The 18,685-nt window shown below is 38.1% G+C and overlaps 1 protein-coding gene across 6 annotated transcripts in view; it reads left to right on the top strand.

Moving 5' to 3' along the window:
* ADGRG6 (adhesion G protein-coupled receptor G6) overlaps positions 1-18,685 on the top strand; it is a 186,971-nt gene that overhangs the window by 53,624 nt on the left and 114,662 nt on the right. For 3 of the 6 annotated variants that reach the window (XM_084776096.1, XM_084776097.1, XM_084776095.1), the window contains exons 2-3: positions 3,092-3,197; positions 6,735-6,835. In XM_084776096.1, coding sequence (XP_084632222.1) covers positions 6,736-6,835 — 100 coding nt within the window. In that variant the 5' untranslated portion in view covers positions 3,092-3,197; position 6,735. The remainder of the gene's footprint in view (positions 1-3,091; positions 3,198-6,734; positions 6,836-18,685) is intronic. The other 3 variants (XM_084776099.1, XM_084776094.1, XM_084776098.1) reach the window with 1 other exon arrangement.

The raw sequence follows: 18,685 nt of genomic DNA on the forward strand, positions 1-18,685 counted from the left end.
GTAAATATTTCTATTATTTTGTTGAAAATGTTAAAATGGGAAATGGAAATTGCATTTTTCAGATTTTAATTGCAGCAAATAAAAATACACAGGCTACTTAAGTGTCTTGGCTATGTCTTCCTTGTGGAGAACAAACTTGTACATTGTTAAGCTGACGGTTTGAAGTTAAAAATTTTATAAATATATTTAGGAATTTTCATTCTCTGAGAAATTCAGTAGATTCAGCAAGGCCAGCTTTTGTTGTTCTCATGCTGCATGAAAATACTGTTCCATTTATGGCTTATATAAGTTTAACGACATTGTGTCTTTCCAATGTGAGTGGTCAATGAGGCTATTGTCTGCTGGCTTGTGGGAAAAAACAGAAGCCCATAGCTGTTACTGCTTAAGTGAAGTGTCACTCTGATTTCTAGAAATAATGATTTGAGAGAAATTTCGTTTATATATTAAAAATAAACTAATGATAACGTCTTTAGACCCAATCATGTTTTTAACTGTCTACATATTAAATAGAATTTACATTTCTGATGAAAAAAGAACTTTCTAGAGACTATCTACTGCTTAGATGGAACAGAAAGTGTGTATAATAATTGTGGCAAGACATACATATCCATGCCCATGCCTACTTGAATGACATAACTACCTTATCAAAGCTAGCTGACATTATGACTTATATGCTTTGGGGAAATGACATTTAAAGGAGGTACAAAGTCGAACGAAGATCTCCAGTATAACAAGTGTGGCTACCTACAGATCATCTTAACTTTCCATTTACTTGGAGTGGAATTCTTTGGAATCCCTTTCAAGATGATTTAAAAGGCAGCAAATACAGCGAACGCTTACATGTTTATGGTAGACTTGGTTTAAAAAACACAATCAGAAAGAAAAAATATTTATACTGTAATAGAAAGTATGTATATGACTCGATCCTGCCAATCCAAATAAAGGAAATCCAAGAGAGACACTTCCGTCAGCTGACAGTGATCAAAGCAATACCACTTACCCGCACGGGTGTCACAAGCCCACAAGGGTTTCAGCACTAATGTGCCCCAGGGCATATTATGAGGGAATTTAATGTTTTTTTTTTATTTTATTTTTAAATAATTGTAAATCTACAAGAAGTTTAAAGAATAAAAAGAAAAATACAAAGGGGTCTGGAGAGATGGCCTAGCAGTGACAAGTCTTGCTGCTCTTGAGAGGTTAGGAGTTCATTTCCTAGCCTTCAGCTGAATGAATGACTCATAATTGCCTATGACTATAGCTCCCCACTCCCCAACACCCTCTTCTGGTCTCGAAAGGCACCTACACGTAGCTGCTTTCACACACACATAGACACACACAAATACAAGCACGCACACACACATTTAACATATAGATATAATATATATATATTCTTAAAAAACACGAAGAACAGCCTAGCAACCCTTTTCTTAAAGTCATATAGTATAAACATTAGTTATGTATTATAAAAATTATCAAGCATCACATGTTTGATCGTTCTCTGCATACCCCTACCCTATAATTTTGTCTTTTTCTTTCCTTTTTCTTTTTTAAGATTTATTTATTTATTATGTATATAGCATTCTGCCTGCAGGCCAGAAGAGATGGTTGTGAACCACCATGTGGTTGCTGAGAATTGAACTCATGACCTTTGGAAGAGCAGTCAGTGCTCTCAACCTCTGAGCCATCTCTCCAGCCCCAATTTTGTCTTTTTCAGAACCTTCTGAAATTAAGTTGCACACATCAAAACTTAGAGATTTATTTTTTTTTCATTGAAAAATATTAAGATAATTGTAGATTCAATCGAAATTGTAAAAAAGAGTATGACAATATCCTATGGCTAATTTTTCATTAAGAGTATTTTATACAATTATAGAGCAAAATAAACTGTAATATGTTGATAAATTACAGCCATTCTCCCAGTTTTTTCAGTGCCTGTATGTGTATGCACTTAAGTGTTTGTGCCTGTGTGTATCTCCCTCCTCTCTCTCTGTCTCTCTCTCTGTGTCTGTCTCTCTGTCTGTCTGTCTCTGTCTCTCTCTCTGTCTCTCTGTTTCTCTGTCTCTCTCTTTCTGTCTCTCTCTGTCTCTCTGTCTCTGTCTCTCTGTGTATCTCTCTCTCTCTCTCTCTCTCTCTCTCTCTCTCTCTCTCTCTCTGTGTGTGTCTCTGTGTGTGTGTGTGTGCATTTGTATAACTTATTAAGTTGACTTTATGGTATGATTAAATTGTGCATATTCTTGTTCAAATAAGGCAAGCTTTGTGAAGACCTGAATAGTGAGCCTTCATCAGTGGTGGGAGGTGAAGCCAATTTAATGAGAGAGTCTCACTTTAGTGATAGGATATCACTTTCTCTCCTTTATCCATTGCTTAATCTCAGGAACATGAGCTTTCACTGAAAGAAGAAATGCTATTACGTGCAGGCTTGGGTATGTTAAATTACTGTTCTTTCTATCCTGGTAGAATCTCAAGGTGTTCCCTGCCACTCCCAAACCCCTTTATGAAAAGATTTGCCATAGAAACACGGTAAGGATATAGTTGAGGAAGTGAATTCTGACTATTGGTATTAATAGAATTAATATCTTGTCAATTTCTCTATTAATTTCAAAATGTCTTTACTAATCTCACTTATAATTGTGACTTTGGGTAAACCACTGGAAGTGATTGGAAGTGATAGATTTTTGAAAATCTTTTGCTCACTTTTGGATAAAGTCATGTGCACTAGTGCTTACATCTCTATTGGAAAAAAAATTCCTATGAAATGTATTTTCCCCAAAGCTTTCCAAAATGAGCTTCAGCACATCATACTTGTAGCCTATTGATTTGACATAAGGTTGAAGTAGAGGTAAACTGATCCTCACAAAGGACAGTTGATTTGAAAGCTAGGGGACACAAAAGGACTGAGGCTTACTACTGATCTTGAAAGCTGCACAGTCACTTAATCTCTTATTTTCTCACCTGTGAAATGATAAGTTTGTCTGAATAAAGAAAAAGGTGTTTCAAGTTATATACGGTTATGAATTCATTTTCCTTTAAAATGTGTTTCTGGGGGCTGGAGAGATGGCTCAGTGGTTAAGAGCACTTGCTGTCATTTCAGATGACCAGGGTCGGATTTGATTCCATCATCCACATCATCTGGCTCAAAACCACCTGTAACTCCAGTTCCTGGGCATCCAATACACAACCTCTTCTGAGCTCCACAGGTATCTTTATGCACCTGGCATATACATGCAATGACACATCAATAAAAGTAAATCTTTGAAAAAATATTTCTGTTCTCTTTGGTCAAACTCTGAGACATTATCAAAACTGTACAGACTGGAAGTCCCTGTGTAGAACCTCAGTAACCCTGCTTGGGATTTTCCATTCTTCTGAGAAAGTTATTTAAATTTCAGAGATGTGTCCTTGCTAAGTGATTCCCTGAGAAGACCCATCGTCCTCTCCCTCCCCTGTTCTATTCTCAATTTATTTGTTTCTGTTCTTCTGTAAACAGTAAAGTAGATGAAAGTTGGCTTGTCATATGGTTTATGTTCGGTTACAAGTGCTTACTCTGTCCTGGCTCCTTTTGTGTCTAAAGTGATGGAGTCTTGAGTCCTGGAATGTGTCAAGCCCTGCTCTCCATTTGCAGCTCTTGCTCGATAGGATTGCAGTCAGCTTTGGTAAAACAACTCATGGGTCAGTTGTAGAGTTCCTAATGTCAGAACCTTTTATAGCAAAGAAGAAGTTGCATGGAAAATAAACAGTGTCTAGTACCCTGTGTGAGGGTGTGTATGAACCTACGTGAGGGGACCCTGCTCACATATTGATGGATGAGAGTTACCATATGCCACAGAGAGGAAGAAGATGTAAGGTTGGTGTAAGTCTCTTCGAGAGGCTGGCAGCCAACTCTGTTCTTTTTCATTTTGCTGGACCCCAGTTTCTTCTTCTGTGAAAATGTTAAGCTATTCATCATCTTTTGGATCTCCCGGTCTCTAAATTTCTTTGACTATGTAATTGTTGCTTTGTTTTAGAAGCACAATCAATTAATTCATCCCCAGCATGAAAGGGGAACACCTCATTCATACAATGTTAATAGGAAACAGGCTTATTCTCCCAAATAAGTGACCTTTCTCTGAGACAAACTATGTAACTGCCTTTTGTAAAAAGCCCCTGCTAACTGAGCTAGAGGTAAAAGTTCTCTCTCTGGGCAGCAGGAGTCCATTTACAGGAATGCAGCAAGGCACACAGTTCAAAGTGCCAGTTCCCCCAAATCATATGGTTAACAGAGGAACGCGGCGTACACCCTGGCCACTCCAGAGTCCAGATTCGTTAGCCTAAGTAGTTTTACTTACTCAACCACATTCCTCTTCACTGGTAGCTGCTTTTAGTTTCAAATATATTGGACAGAATATATATATATATATATATATATGCAAACATGTCTTCCATACCAAAAAAATCTTCAGTTCTTAATCTTGTCTTAGTTTAGAAATTCCAAAAAGGCAGCTGTCTGTAGCTGGAACTTTTAGAATGTGGTGTGCAAGACTGTGCTGTGAACTTCAGGCACTACATAAAATTCACCCGTTCATAGCAGACATGAATTAGTTTATTTTATTTCCAGGTGACCCTAGAAGTGACGCTAGAGTCATTCAATGGATATTGGCGTAAGAGATTAAGCCTGTCATATGTTATTGTTTAAGTGTCTTCCTTTTATTGTACAGCAGATAGAACAAACATTCACATTGGCATGTCATTCATGACAGTAATTTTAATAACAGCTGTTATTTATAGAACACTTGTGAAGTACCAGCTCCGACTTTTGAAGCCATCATCTTGTTTTGAAGATAGGAACGGCACACTGTTCCTAACTTTACAGATGACACATAGACACAACAGGTCAAATAAAATTTTGGGATTGCACAGGTCTAAGATAGCAAACTCGGACACGTTTTTTGTCTCTCAAAGTAAAATTAATGATTCAAAATGTATTCTTAAGGCAAGTGCAGAAATTCTTTCATGTATATTTTCTCACTTGAGTGTTTTCTTGGCTTCCAGTGTAGTGTTACACACCTTACTCATGAACGTAGACTTTAAGAAAATGTCTTGTTACTCTCTGGTGGTAATTGGAACTTTACTGTCTCTTTGGGTATTTTAAAATCTGGTGATTTCCTTCTATTGTTTTAGCGTACCTGTCCTTGGCTCCTCTCAGTACCAGTCCTTTTGTGGCCCCTGTGGACAAATGGCTTATACTCGTATTGCACCCTTCGCAGGCTTGCCTCTTTTAATCACACTGACTCAATGAAATCTGTTGTGAGTCATAATAACATGGAATCCTGTTTATATCTTTAGTAAATACATTTTTCTATTTAGATATGACAGCAAAATGGGATTCCTACCCAGTAAAGGCCCGTGATACCAAGTCTGATAACCTGAGAGTTTGATCCCTAGAGCACACATGATGGAGAAAACTAACTGCGAGAAATTATTCTCTGATTTCTACATGCACACATGTACAGAAATACAAAAACACACAGGAAATAAGTGTCAGTTTAAAATGGGGAAAGATAGCCCTGCTCTCTACAAAGATTGAACATTTTTACCTGCATCTAACATTACTTAGTAATTTACTGGCACTTTTGCTGGTCCTTACAGCCAGGCTTAGTAGGACACCTTGAGTCACTTAAGAGATAGGACTACTATCTTACTGTGTACTCAGCCTGTTTGTTTAGCCTGCCTTTGAGAGAACAAAGTAGTAACCTTCCTTACTTGCCTTAGATTTCCCTTGGAATTAGCTTTCACAGCCTAAGCTAATGCATAGCCGAAATCCTAAGTTATGTACTTCCTTATGCCTCAGCCCAGAACACTGCATGTGTATCATTTGCTGAAAGCAGTAGATATGGAAGTTGAAAGCAACTTCCTGAAACTTACCATAAAGGTTGAATGCAACCCTTTATGGCTACTGGTTGCTAAACAGTGGTTTTTATTGTCTGGGTCAGTTGGGATAAGATGGAGCCTATGACATAATCACTTTTAAAACTCTGTTAAAGATTTCTGAAAAGCACCTTCCCCATGTGATGATGCTTCCTATACTGTTCAATAGGGGCAGACACTGTTCATACTTAGACATACAGACATGACACAACACACACACACACACACACACACACACACACACACACACACTGAAACGGACATACACAGGGATAGAAAGAGACACAGGAGCACATAGATTCACAAGACAGCCTTCAGGCAGACACAGATTCTGACTCATGCAAGAGAGTCAGCAAGCATTAAACAAATAAAATGGATGAATTTGTGTGCTTGCAGGTGTCTATGGAAGCCAGAAATCAGTGCCCTGTGTCTTTCTTAATCACTGTTCTCATTTTTTGGCCAGTTCTCAGTGTTAGGGTTACAGGAACTGCCTGACTTTTCACATGGGTGCTAGAGATCTGAACTCTAGACTTGCCCAGCAAGCACTTGACTAGCTCCTCGGCCTTTGCTTTCTTTCTCTTTTGCTTGAAGTGGATGATGGGGTCCTTGCTGCCTTTTGAGTCTCTTCTAGGAATGTGGCTGAGAGCACTTGCTCCACTCTCCTGAGGTCCCGAGTTCTATCCCTTATATACTAAGATTTTTTATTTGAAAACAAAACTAAAAATGTTTCTATATTCAGTCCCTGTTGGGAACCATATTTTTCATTATTTGTCCTAATGCCTTACTCAAGGGTCCCTGTCCTGACTATGACTTTCTGTCATTAATTGCAGGATGTTTGACACACGGAGGATGAGGTGCTGCCATTGGAGTTGGAAGCCAAGTACCCTTCTGCTCCTGTTTGCTTTGTGTATTACATGTATTCCTCTCTCAGGTAGGACTCTGTACAACTGGATTAGTGATGATTTCAATGAGCTCTTTAGGAAGTGTGCATCTTATTGAAATGATCTTAACTTTCTTTTCTTCTCTCATACATGTAATCATCCTGATTGCAACTTCTCCTCCGTCCTCTCCTCCCAGTCCTTTCCCACAACCTCATCTCTCCCCAGTCCACCTCTCTTCCTATTCCCTTCAGAAAAAGGCAGCCCTCCCAGGGATATCAACCAAACATGACATGTCAAGTTGTGTAAAGACTAGGCACCTCTGTTCCATGCATAGGAAGGCTGGACAAGACAACCCAGTAAAAGGAAAAGGGTCCCCACAGCAGGCAAAAGAATCAGAGACAGCACCCACTCCCATTGTTAGTAGTCTCACAGGAAGATCAAGCTACACAATGACAGTGCACATACAGAAGGCCTAGGTCAGGCCCACGCAGGCTCCTGTTGTTGGTTCAGTCTCTGTGAGCCTCGATGAGCCCTGGTTAGTTGGGTTTGTGGATTTTCTTGTGGAGAAAATGATCTTAATTTGTATCAGTTACAGTCCATCCCCATCACTTCATACCGTTCTATGTTTTCCTTTGGTCTCTGGTCTCCATCTTTTCCGAGTTTTGTGTGAAGTCTATCACTGCCATCATTGTTTTGTTTCCCAATGAGTTTATTTATTTTTTAATCTTTGCTGTCTTCCTTCTCATTTTATTTGTTTATTTAATCTATACTGAGTGATGAGATAACCACTTAACTGACAGGGAAAAGACACTGGCTGGTTCTTCTGCTGAATAAATATACCGCACTTACTTCTGCCGAGTTTTCATATAGTCCTTATGGAAAACGCAGACTTTGCCAATTTCACTAATCCCGACTTGATTAAATTTTTACAATATGGACTTTGCAATTTTCACTGAGGGAATTTGAAATTATATATTTTAGCTTATAGTTTCCTTATGTTATCTGGTATGAAAAGGTTCATTTTATTTACATTTTCAAATTAAAATGTTTATTATCTTGTAAATGAACTGTTGAACTGTTCCCTAATCCTTGAACTAGGTTTCTTCAGATGTTGAAAATTACATTTTCTACAAATAATTATATAAATAAATCATCTAGTCTGTGCCATGTGAAAAATGTTTTCAAGGAAATTGTTACCTTGTATGCTTTTCTATTAAGTTCACTGTGTCTAACTCTTTATTTTACCTTGTTATAGTCGCTTTATTTTCTATTAGATAGAGCCAAAGATGTCAACTAAGAAAGTAACTACTTAATTTTTATGTGATATGACTTAGGGTTTAATGAGGATTAACCAGTTCCAAATTATTGTGTATGCTATTATAAATAATACCTTTAAGGAATCTTTTAATTTGATTATTCACCAAAATTGCTTACTCATGAGTCAAGATCAACAATTTGTTCTTTGTATGTAAAGGCTTTTTTTCTAGGTCAAGCATTTTCAGCTACTTTCTTGGAAAATCCCTGGCATATTTTTTAAAGTTTTCAAAACAAAACTGATGTCTGGGTGCATTTGTGTATATGTGAGTGTGTGTGTGTGTGTGTGTGTGTGTGTGTGTGTGTGTGTGTTTGTGTGTGTGTGTGTGTGTGTGTGTGTTCTTTAGAATATCTGTGTAAAGTCAGTCTTTCTGTTCCTTAGTCGTTGCCAAAACAATGTGCTTTAAGGAGACCTAAAAGCAAACTGTAGATGGAATTTCTGTGATGTATAGTGCTGAACTATTTCTTAACCTTCAAAGTGGTTTTTCAAGAACCAGTTGGATGATGTAAGATGAATTATGAGGCGAAAATGAGTTTAGGTTTGTTTACTTTCGTTTCTGTGAGGTCATGCGTTTGTTAACTTTCAACATTTCTGCAAACCAGCGTACCTCAAATTGGGCCTTTGTATTTTACATGTCATCATTTTAACTGACGTATGTGCATTCCTGAAGTTTTGTCTTTTGACTATGTGAAATGAAACATATACTTTAAAGTCAATTAAAATAAGTCAACCAGGCTGGCACTGGGGCTGAGCCTCGAGAAGCCTAAGGGTGTGAAAGGCTGTTAGCAGGCACCCACATCGGAGCCAACGCAATCGGAAGGTCATTTGAAGTGGCTCTCTGACCCCAAGTGTCTATTCTTTTAACAAACACCTCCACTGCCTTGCCCTAGAGTACATCAAATACAATTTCTCTCTTTAGCCTTCTCTCACTCAGTGTGTCACAAACTCACACATATATGTCTGAACTCCCCCAAACACCTGAACCTCCCACCCCTCACACACACACACTTCTGATGTTATTAGGAACATTTGGATATAAAATTTTTGCCTTGTATACTAACTCAGCAGTGGCATTCCTTAAAGGGATCTCAAAGATGTTTAAAACAATTCTGGTCATAACTTGAGACAAACTTAACTTTCATCGTTGCTGTTTGCAGAAGTCAGCTCAACGCTGTTTGTTTTTGAAAACAACACTTACAGCTTAGCTGTAATGTTTCTTATGTGCACATTCCGACCCTTCATGCCTTTGTATTTAACTGGACCATCTCAGATCCTGGGGACTTTTAATGTCATTTTGATGTCAGTGTCTCCTAAGTCCTAATCTTCAGTCATGGATCCTAGAGTCTCCTGTGTTTACTGATGTGTTTCTCCCTTACATTTATAGGACCTCTCAGATTTTACATGTGTAAACAGTAATCTCGATTCCTACTCAAAGCTTCATTTCTATTTCCTTATCAGCCTCTACAACTGCAGTACCACTCTAGGAACTCTCAGCCCTCTGTTTCTTAGACACGCCTCTATTCTTTGACTTTACCTTCTCATCAAACTCTTTCTTCAATCCCTGTGTTCTCTCAAAGAATTGGCCCGCTTCTTTTTATGTTCTTGTCTGTGTAACTGTTCCTCTCCCACAGTCGTTCTCAACCTTCTGAGTGCTGTGAACCTTTAATACAGTTACTCTTGTTGTGGTGAGCCGAGCAACTTTTAAAATATCTGGCAGCAGAATTGAAGCTGTTGAGAAAACACTATTAGTTCCCTTTCAGGAAAGTGATAGGGAAACATGTCATAAAACATGAAAAGGTATATACTGTCTTTGGATACCACTTCTACATATGGGTGTCTGTCCTATAAAAATGAAGAAAGTGAACCCGTGGAGATGTGTGCTAGTGTGTTATTGTATCAGCAAGAAACTGGAAAGTGCTAATTGTTCATCAGCAAGATGATGGTGATAGTTTACGTGGAGTTATTTTACATTCCTACCAGGAAATTCTGCAGAGACCTTAAGAATAATACTGTAAAACCATGCATACTGGCTTACTGTAATGGCTTGTGTGAGATAAGAATGCACAATTAGAAATAACATTATAGAGGAAAGTGAAATTATCCCACATTCTAATGGGTCATATTATAGAAGTGGGACATTTTGTATCTGTATGTTTGTATGGCTTCATAAACATAATTAAAAATGAAACCCACTTCCCTTTGGTGGGAAGGCCTGGTGGCACTCAGAGAAAGGATAAGCAGGCTACCAGGATGAGACTTGATAGGCTGTGACCATATGGTGGGGAAAGAGGTCCCCTTCTGTCACAGACATAGGGGAGGGGAAAAGGGTGAAAGAGGGGGGGGATGGGAAGAAAAAAGTGAGGGGATAACAATTAAGATGTAATATGAATAAATTTTAAAAAATTAAAAAATGAAAAAAAATGAAGCATACCAAGCTTTTAAAATGAGTAATCTCTGTGGCAAGGAGAAGACAGTGATGGTTTGTATACTTAAAGATTAAAAAATAATTAAAAATTTTTCTTTGTTGTATATGATGGGGGATAGACAAACTGAGGACAGAGAATAACTTGTGAGAATCTGCCCTCTCCTTCCACTGTGTGAGCCTTGTGGGTAGAACTCAGGATGCAAGACTGGACAAAGTGCCTTTACTCCCTGAGATATGACACTGCCCAAATTTTTGTCTTTTACCAAGAGCATGTATTAGTTACTTGATTTGAAGAAAACTTGATCAATTTTGTTGTTTAATTTTTAAAGAGCCCACCAAAAAAAAAACTGGTCAGGCTGATTGTTTAGGCAAATGTTTAATTTTCTAAGTCATTGAACTGACACTCTTTCTTCACTTGAAGATTCTTAGAAATGTTTCAGGCATTTTTATGTGTGATACTCTTTGACTCTAAAGATAAGTAATGATATAAAAGCAGGCAGAAATTATGGCTTCAAGTACAGTGGGGAACAAACAGCCATGAGCCAATGAATTCCAGGGCAACCAAAAGTCAGTTTCCACATGGACAGACCAAGTCATGAGCACCAAGAGAGGAGCTTCCCCTCTCCCCAGAAAATCAGTGGTCTCAGCAAGTTGGTGTTCTGATATCCATGAGACATCAACTACAGAAAGAGGAAGCAATTACGAAAGTAAATTTGGCCCCAAATGCTGGGTACTTTCTGCTCCATAAGGCAAGTGATTGGACAAATGACAAAATATTTGATTTCTGTTGTTCTTTGAGTCTTTCTCATGATCATAAAATGAGCAACTCTAATCTACTATGTATTGCACTAAAGTCTGCATTTATTGTAAATTGACTCTGTACATATTTTAAGATTTGATCCAAAATGTCCAGAGAAATGATCATCTTATAAATCTTCAAGCATTTAAGCTATTTTCGTCTTAATGTATATGTAGAGTGGCTCAATATTTTTTGCAGACACTGATATATATGTTGAAGTGAGTTTGTGTGTTGATCAATGGCAAGCTGCTCTGGCTTTGCTATTTTTAGAAGCTTTCAAGCAAAGGACCGAAAGGACCAGTTTCCCATCTCAGGCCTCAGGTGGAAAGAACCAGTGAGACAGAACCAATAAAGCCTAGAAAGTGGAATCTGATGGAAGTTAAATAGGAAATCCCGCAGGAAAGGTTGCAAAGTCAATTACTTAAACATGGAATGGAAGTGGATTGTCTCCTACAACTGGATAACTAGGTTGATAGAGTCTCCAGTAAGACTGACATCACCTAGATGGTGTTACAGAAAAAGGGATGCTGACATGGAGTCCTCTCTTCCCAGGTCTGAGCATTCCTACCTCATTGCAAGTGACATTATTTAGCAAGAAATCATACCCAGAGATATGTAAACACTAAGAGTCAGGCAAGTCTCCAGCCATTCAGGAAATAGTCCAGGGCTTGTTCTGCCTCTAGTAAGCTGTTGCTATCTTTCGGGGACATCTACAAGTGTCCTTTCCTATGTTTCTGTTGATGCAAAAGCAACAAGTCGAGTTTGGATGGCCAGAACTCAGGTAAAAGATGAATATTGAGGCCTGTCTAGAATACCAGACCTGGGGAGGCAGAGGTAGGAGGATTCCCTGGGTGTTTCTGGTCAGTCATTCTAGCCAAAGCAGTGAGCTCCAGGTTTAGTGGGTGACACTTCATCAAAAAGTAAGGTGGACAGCAATTGATCAAGACACCAGACATCAACCTCCAGTCTCTACAAGCATGCACACTCATGTGTGCACATTCTACACACACACACAGACACACACACACACACACACTGAAATGATGCCTTGAAATAGTAAAGTTAAAAGTACTAAGAAGATGGCTTAAGTATTGAAAAGTGGTCATTTGGAGGAGATCAGTGTGTTCAGGATGGTATGGCTGTAGACGAAAAGCAGCCATTTGGAAGATGTTTATCCTAAAGAACAAATCTCAATCCCAACAGATGCTGCTCCTAGCTCCAAAAAAACTCTCTCAACAATTGCTTACCAAGAAAATAAACCTATCTGTTGTTCCCATTTTCTATCATCAGTTGGGAAAGGAGGGACACTCCCATTCGGAATACCTAGTGCTGGGAGCCTTGAGCATGGCTTCAGCCCACTGGCCTACTGTAAACTGTGTGAGTTATGTGGGCAGTGTTTTCTGTATGCAGACACAAAATTACTTTACTTTAGAACTTCCTCTGATGTGTCATCCCATTCAATTTTAATGTATCGTTTTGTACACTGAAGTAGACCTAGAGATTGACAGACAAGTAACTTTCTTGTGCGAATTAATCTTGGCAAACTCTAGACTTTGCTTTTGACACTGTTCTCCTTGAGATTATAATATCATGGCTCTCAGTAAGTAATGAATGTGGAAAACAGTAAATGGACAATAACCGAAGAGGGAGAAAGCACAGCCATGTTTACAAAGCAAATATAATTTAAAGGAATCTCATGGGTGGTTAAATGAGAAAATATACTCTTCCCGTGATGAGTGGTGATGTCACAGAAATATTCTTCCCCACCATTGACCTACAACAGTTAAATGCCTGGAAAGAAAGCAAGGCTGTTAGTTGCCAAATGGGTTTGTTTGTGCCTGCTCAGACTAGCCTTAACCTTCACACTCTCTGGGACCAATGGCGTAGCTCAATAGGAGCTATGCAATAGGGAGTTTGTACTTGAAGCTCATTTCCTTGCTTTAAAAAAAAAAATCCAAAAGCTATTTCAATCATTTGAAGAATTTTTTTATGAAGACAGTTCAACTTATTTTGTATTTCTGTCAAGATCGCTTGATTTATAGTCATTCACAAATCAGCTTCATCAGTTTGTGGTTTAGAAATGATCTGCTATAAAAAATAACAACACATCTTTCTTCACAAACTCAACTACTGTGAATCCAAAGCCATGGATCGTCTAGCACATTCAACCTCAAGCCTGGTGCCTCTAGTTTAGAAAACCAGAAGACATTTGCTCTAGAAGCCCTTGGATAGCATGAGCCAACCCATTTAAATGATCAGGCCCTGTTCGTTAACTATGTGATTACACTCCTCATTAGTCTTGGTTTTAGACAGGCCATAAAAATAGACATATGCTCATAACGTATGCAATTTCCTTTTCAGAAGATCCATTGCCTGACCAAACCTTGAAAGACTACCATTAAACTAAAACATAGATCCAGAAAAGGGAAAGCACTTCAAACACGAGCCTGCATTATACCCTGCTTTTGTGTATATGTCTAATTTCTTCTGTGTTACCCTCTTTTATTTGTTTATCTCTTGGCTACCTGTCCAGAAATTGTATATACTGAGTATGAATAACGATTTTTGAAGAGTTGTGGCCTTACTGGGCAAAATTAAAGGTGAAAAATGAGATTTCTCTGATCACAGGGGTACCACTGGCTCCAGCAATGGTGCTGAATGAAAGAAAGCTAGGCCTTTACAGAGTATTTACCCTTGTGTTATACCTTCTACCCTTTTGAATTCTCCTAGTCAGACTGCACATGCCAGTTGCTTTCTGCCTGGCCCTACGGAAGTATTAGTGCTCTATTTAGACTCCTAATTTCATCTCTTGAGAATGGAAAATTGGAATTCTGTTGTTTGGGAGAAGGTCATGACTACAAACTTTCTGCTTCAATATCAGTGAAGCTTTAACATTTCAACAAAAACTAAGTTGTGGGATTTTTTCTCTAGTGGGATTTGTGAAAGTGATGTAACAGGTTTGATTTTCACTTTCATAACGCTGATGTCACAGCTGGTGTGTGGTTAGATGTTCATTGTTTCCCACTTCCTGCTTTGCACTCACATTCCTTACACTTGCAGGGTAGAGAGGCCTGCCTCTCCTGGAGTCAGATCAGAAGAGGTTATTCTGTGGATTTTAAGTTATTTCTTCTCTCTTAAGGTGGTATCTGTTTGTAAACATAATACTATACACGTTTTTCCACAGTGGGGAAATGTGTCTAGTAAACCTGTTCCAAGGACCTGAGTTGCTTTCTAAGCCCCTGGACTGACATTTTGGATTTCTCCTAATAAGATGAGCTTAGTTTGTTTAAATGTTCACTGTACTCAATCAGAGCCTCCTCCCTCCCCATCTCTTATTAAAGTTTCAGAGTAAATATTGATAAGCATAAACTTTAAAGGCTAAGGGCTACGTCATAATATCATACTTGAGATCTACCTTCCTTTTCTCCTTCTTTTCCATCTTCTCCCCTCTCTCCATCCCTTCTTTCCTTCCTTCAATGGCTCGTGTCCTAGCTATTCAAAGCTAAATTATTACCTTATATAGCGAGACTGACAGGGGACATAATAGTAGGATACAGGCTGACATGTGATGTGCCAGAATTGAAAACATGATGTCAACTGATGGCAGGAAACATCTCAGAAAAGTGTTCGCAGAGGGAATAATATAAAACAGCCTTCCAGTAAGGGCTAAGAGTGAAATATTTAAAAGTGGGCATGCTTCATCATTGGGCATTTTAACAGATTTTCCCCCCTAGCTGATTTAATTGGCTGGCTGGCTGTAAACTGCTGCTGTGGGGGTGAATTATATCTACCAAGTGTCAGCTTGACCTTCACTGATAGCAGAAAGTGGGAAGCACAAGAACGGGTGTGGCACGAGGAGAGAAGGCTGAATCCAAGCCAGGGAATGGGCAATTGCAAAGGATGTTTCTAGAAACAGGAGTAAGAGCCACAGAAATAAGGCTTCATCAGTAAGTATAATTTATGATGTTGGAGAGAAAAAATATGCCTTCAAGAAATGAATGGTTTTTAAATGTAAAACTGCTGGATTTTTATGTCAGTGTGAACTACATGAGGAAACATCAAGAAATTTCTGGATGTAAACTGGGCGTGTGGCATATGCCTATAATCCTGTCACGGGGGGAGGGAGAGGCAGGCAGATCTCTGTGAGTTCAAGACCAGCCTGGTCTACAAAGCAAGTCCAGGACAGGCAAGGTTTCACAGAGAAACACTATCTTGAAAAAAAAAAACAAGAAAAGGAAAAAGAAATTTGTGGATGTACCCAAGCTGACAAGGGAAAATAGTTATTTCCCACATCAGTCTTCAAGTCTAACTAAAGCAGTCACTAGCACAGGATAAAAGGCAGACTTTGAGATGAAAATATGTAGCAATCTACCTTTACAATCACAATAAAATGTCTGAAAAGGTTATAAGGAATCATACTGCTAATTATCTACCCCAAAACACATATAATGCATGAAAGTTGTTATATAAATATAAATTTATGTTTTAAATGAAATTTTCGCACTAGCCATAGACCATCTAGCAAAAACTCAATACCAGGCAGGGAATTCTTTTATGTTGTTGGTTACTCTTGTCTAAGAGACTACCAAAGTACTATATAGGTTATAGCTGCTGCCCTTGGTTGCCCTCCAGAGGTGGAAGGTAAATCCCTATGTACTTTCAACACAGGCCCTAGAGGCCCCCAGTTGGATACGCAAATCTTTCTTTAAATATATACAACACGAATTGTTGTATCACATTAAAAAAAAAAGATTTATCTGCATGTGCTCCTGCAGGTCAGAAGAGGGCATTAGATCCCATTATAGATGGTTGTGAGCACCATGTGGTTGCTGGGAATTGAACTCAGGACCCCTGGAAGAGCAGACAGTGCTCTTAACCTCTGAGCCATCTCTCCAGCCCCATTGTATCACATTTTTATACAAGAATAAATGTCATGATATTTTTAAACTATTTCAAAGTACTTGGTAGCAAGCTACTAAGGCTAACATCACATGTGAATTGTCATCACAAAACAGATGTAATAGCCTCCCATTAAGAGAATTTAAGTATCTCAACGAGAAATGTTTTAATAATCCTGTTTCTTTTACAGTTTTAAAGATACAAATATATGTAACCTTGTCAAGTAGAGTAGGCAAAAAGTGACATAAAACTACAAATTGTGTTATTTTTAAAACTATAGTTTAAGTTATAAGTAATTGAATAAATAAGAAATGAAGCAGGATAGCAATTCATGTTTTTATGATCTAGCAACATCTTCCTTTTTAAAAACAGGGCAATGATTTCTATAAGCAAATATTAATTTAATAAAAATATAGAATCAGTACATATGTCCTATTCTTACTAGACATATGTAAGTGTAGTGCTTGTTTCATGAATATATATACAATATATATTTATAATGCTTATCTAATATAATTTAGTAATTAATATTTTCATAAAAGAAAAATGGTTTAAATAGTAATAATCTTGCCTTAGAATCTGAAAGCACTAATTTATTTTTACAAACTTGGCTAAGATTAAAAATAATGTTCATGAAGATGTGAGATGACCGTAGCTTTGATGCACTGCATATGCAAATGTAAAATAATGTACTCAGTGGAACTGTTCCTTCTAAGTTAGGCGCACACACACACACACAGACAGACAGACAGACACACACACACAGTATGGAATCACTGAGTACTTGACTATGTTGTTCACAAAAAGGCAACTTTACAGGAATTTCATAAATCCATGTTTCATATTACAGTCCCAAGCTGAAAACTATTCAAGTTCCCATCAACTTATAAATGGATAAACAGATTTTATTATTCTCATAAAATACAATGTTATTCAGCGCAGTTGAAGTGACCTATAGAGACCTGTGACCATGTGAGCTATGAATCGTACAGACATGTGGAACCAAGAAAAGGGCGTAGAGTAGAAACCGCATGATTCTTCTGTTTTCTGGAGGGCAATCATAAAATCAGTACTCTGCTGTCCTATTGGAGCAACTGTCTGCAAGGGGACTTAGTAAGATAGTCTTGGTGGATGGTCATTCCTAATGATGGAAAATATTATCAAACAGTATACTTAAATTTTGTAATTTTTATCACACACACACACACACACACACACACACACACACATATATATACACACACATATATATATGGATTGAGGTACTATACTCACATATATACTTATATAATACATATATTTACATGCACACAAATATATTACTGAAGTTTAAGAAATCTCATTAATTAGATTAGAAATATGTATTTGAAATTGATTTAGTATATAAGAATTCCATTATCCTCAGAATTGTTTGTATTTTACTGGCTCGACCAGGAGGTAAGTTGTAATGGCTTTCTACAGCACAGCTTCTTTGCTGTTTGCTGAAGCGTTTTCTTTTCCCTGTTTCCAGCAGAGAAAGGGAATGCAGCTTGACTGTGTTTGTGTTGGTGTGGTTCATTCACATACGTTCAGTGGTAGTCATGGATAGTTATAGAGGGAGGGACCAACAGCATCTACAAAGGCTACTACTGCCTAGCTCAGCACAACTCCAAATGTCCACATCACTTGTTTGGAGTCCCCTCCCTTCATGGCTTCTTTCCTTTATTTAGCAAAAGTAATTTAGTAATCAGTTTATTTTCAATTAGTTATATGTTATACTTATCTAATAGATTTTTGCCATTTAGTTGACCTTATGTGGGTTGACAGGCAATTGTAGTTTGTGAAGTTTAATAAAAACTAAAGATTAAAAGGGGTGGCGGCCCAGGAGCACGCCCTTTGCCTATTGTTGTTGTTGTATACATCTGTTCGTCTGTCTGTTGACCTGCTTTTTTTTTTCCTGCAAAAAATAGTTTATCACTTGCTTATTATAGAGTTATCATTGTTTAAAGCCTGTGATCTTTGTGAAAATACCACAAATCTCATTGTGAAGTAGATTGATTGCTCAACAAATACAAGGCATGAATCAGAATGTAAATTCCAGCCAAACACTTGAGATTAGCCTAGGCACCTGGTGAGTGCCTTCTGAAGGGTTGCTTGTTCTTCCATGGATACTGGCTGGAGCCATTACTTGCTAAGTAGTGAGTTGAAAGCATCAATCAAGATGGTCTAATTTCTGATGAACACCTGCTATGAGCAGCTCATTGCTAAAGGTCATTTTTATCACTATGAGGAACGTAATGAAAACAGCGCTATTGATGGACGCCAAACAATAAGACATAATCATCAGCTCTTAATATCCATGTCGCAGATGATCCTCAGATTATTTTTTAAAAAAATATCTGAACTTGAAAGGCACTGGGTGAGTGGTGCAAGAACCGTACTGTGGCTGATGCAAAACATCCCCAAAGTGAGAATGGTATAAT

Source organism: Acomys minous (genome assembly GCF_964271855.1).
Source record: "Acomys minous genome assembly, chromosome: 3".
NCBI lineage: Eukaryota > Metazoa > Chordata > Mammalia > Rodentia > Muridae > Acomys > Acomys minous.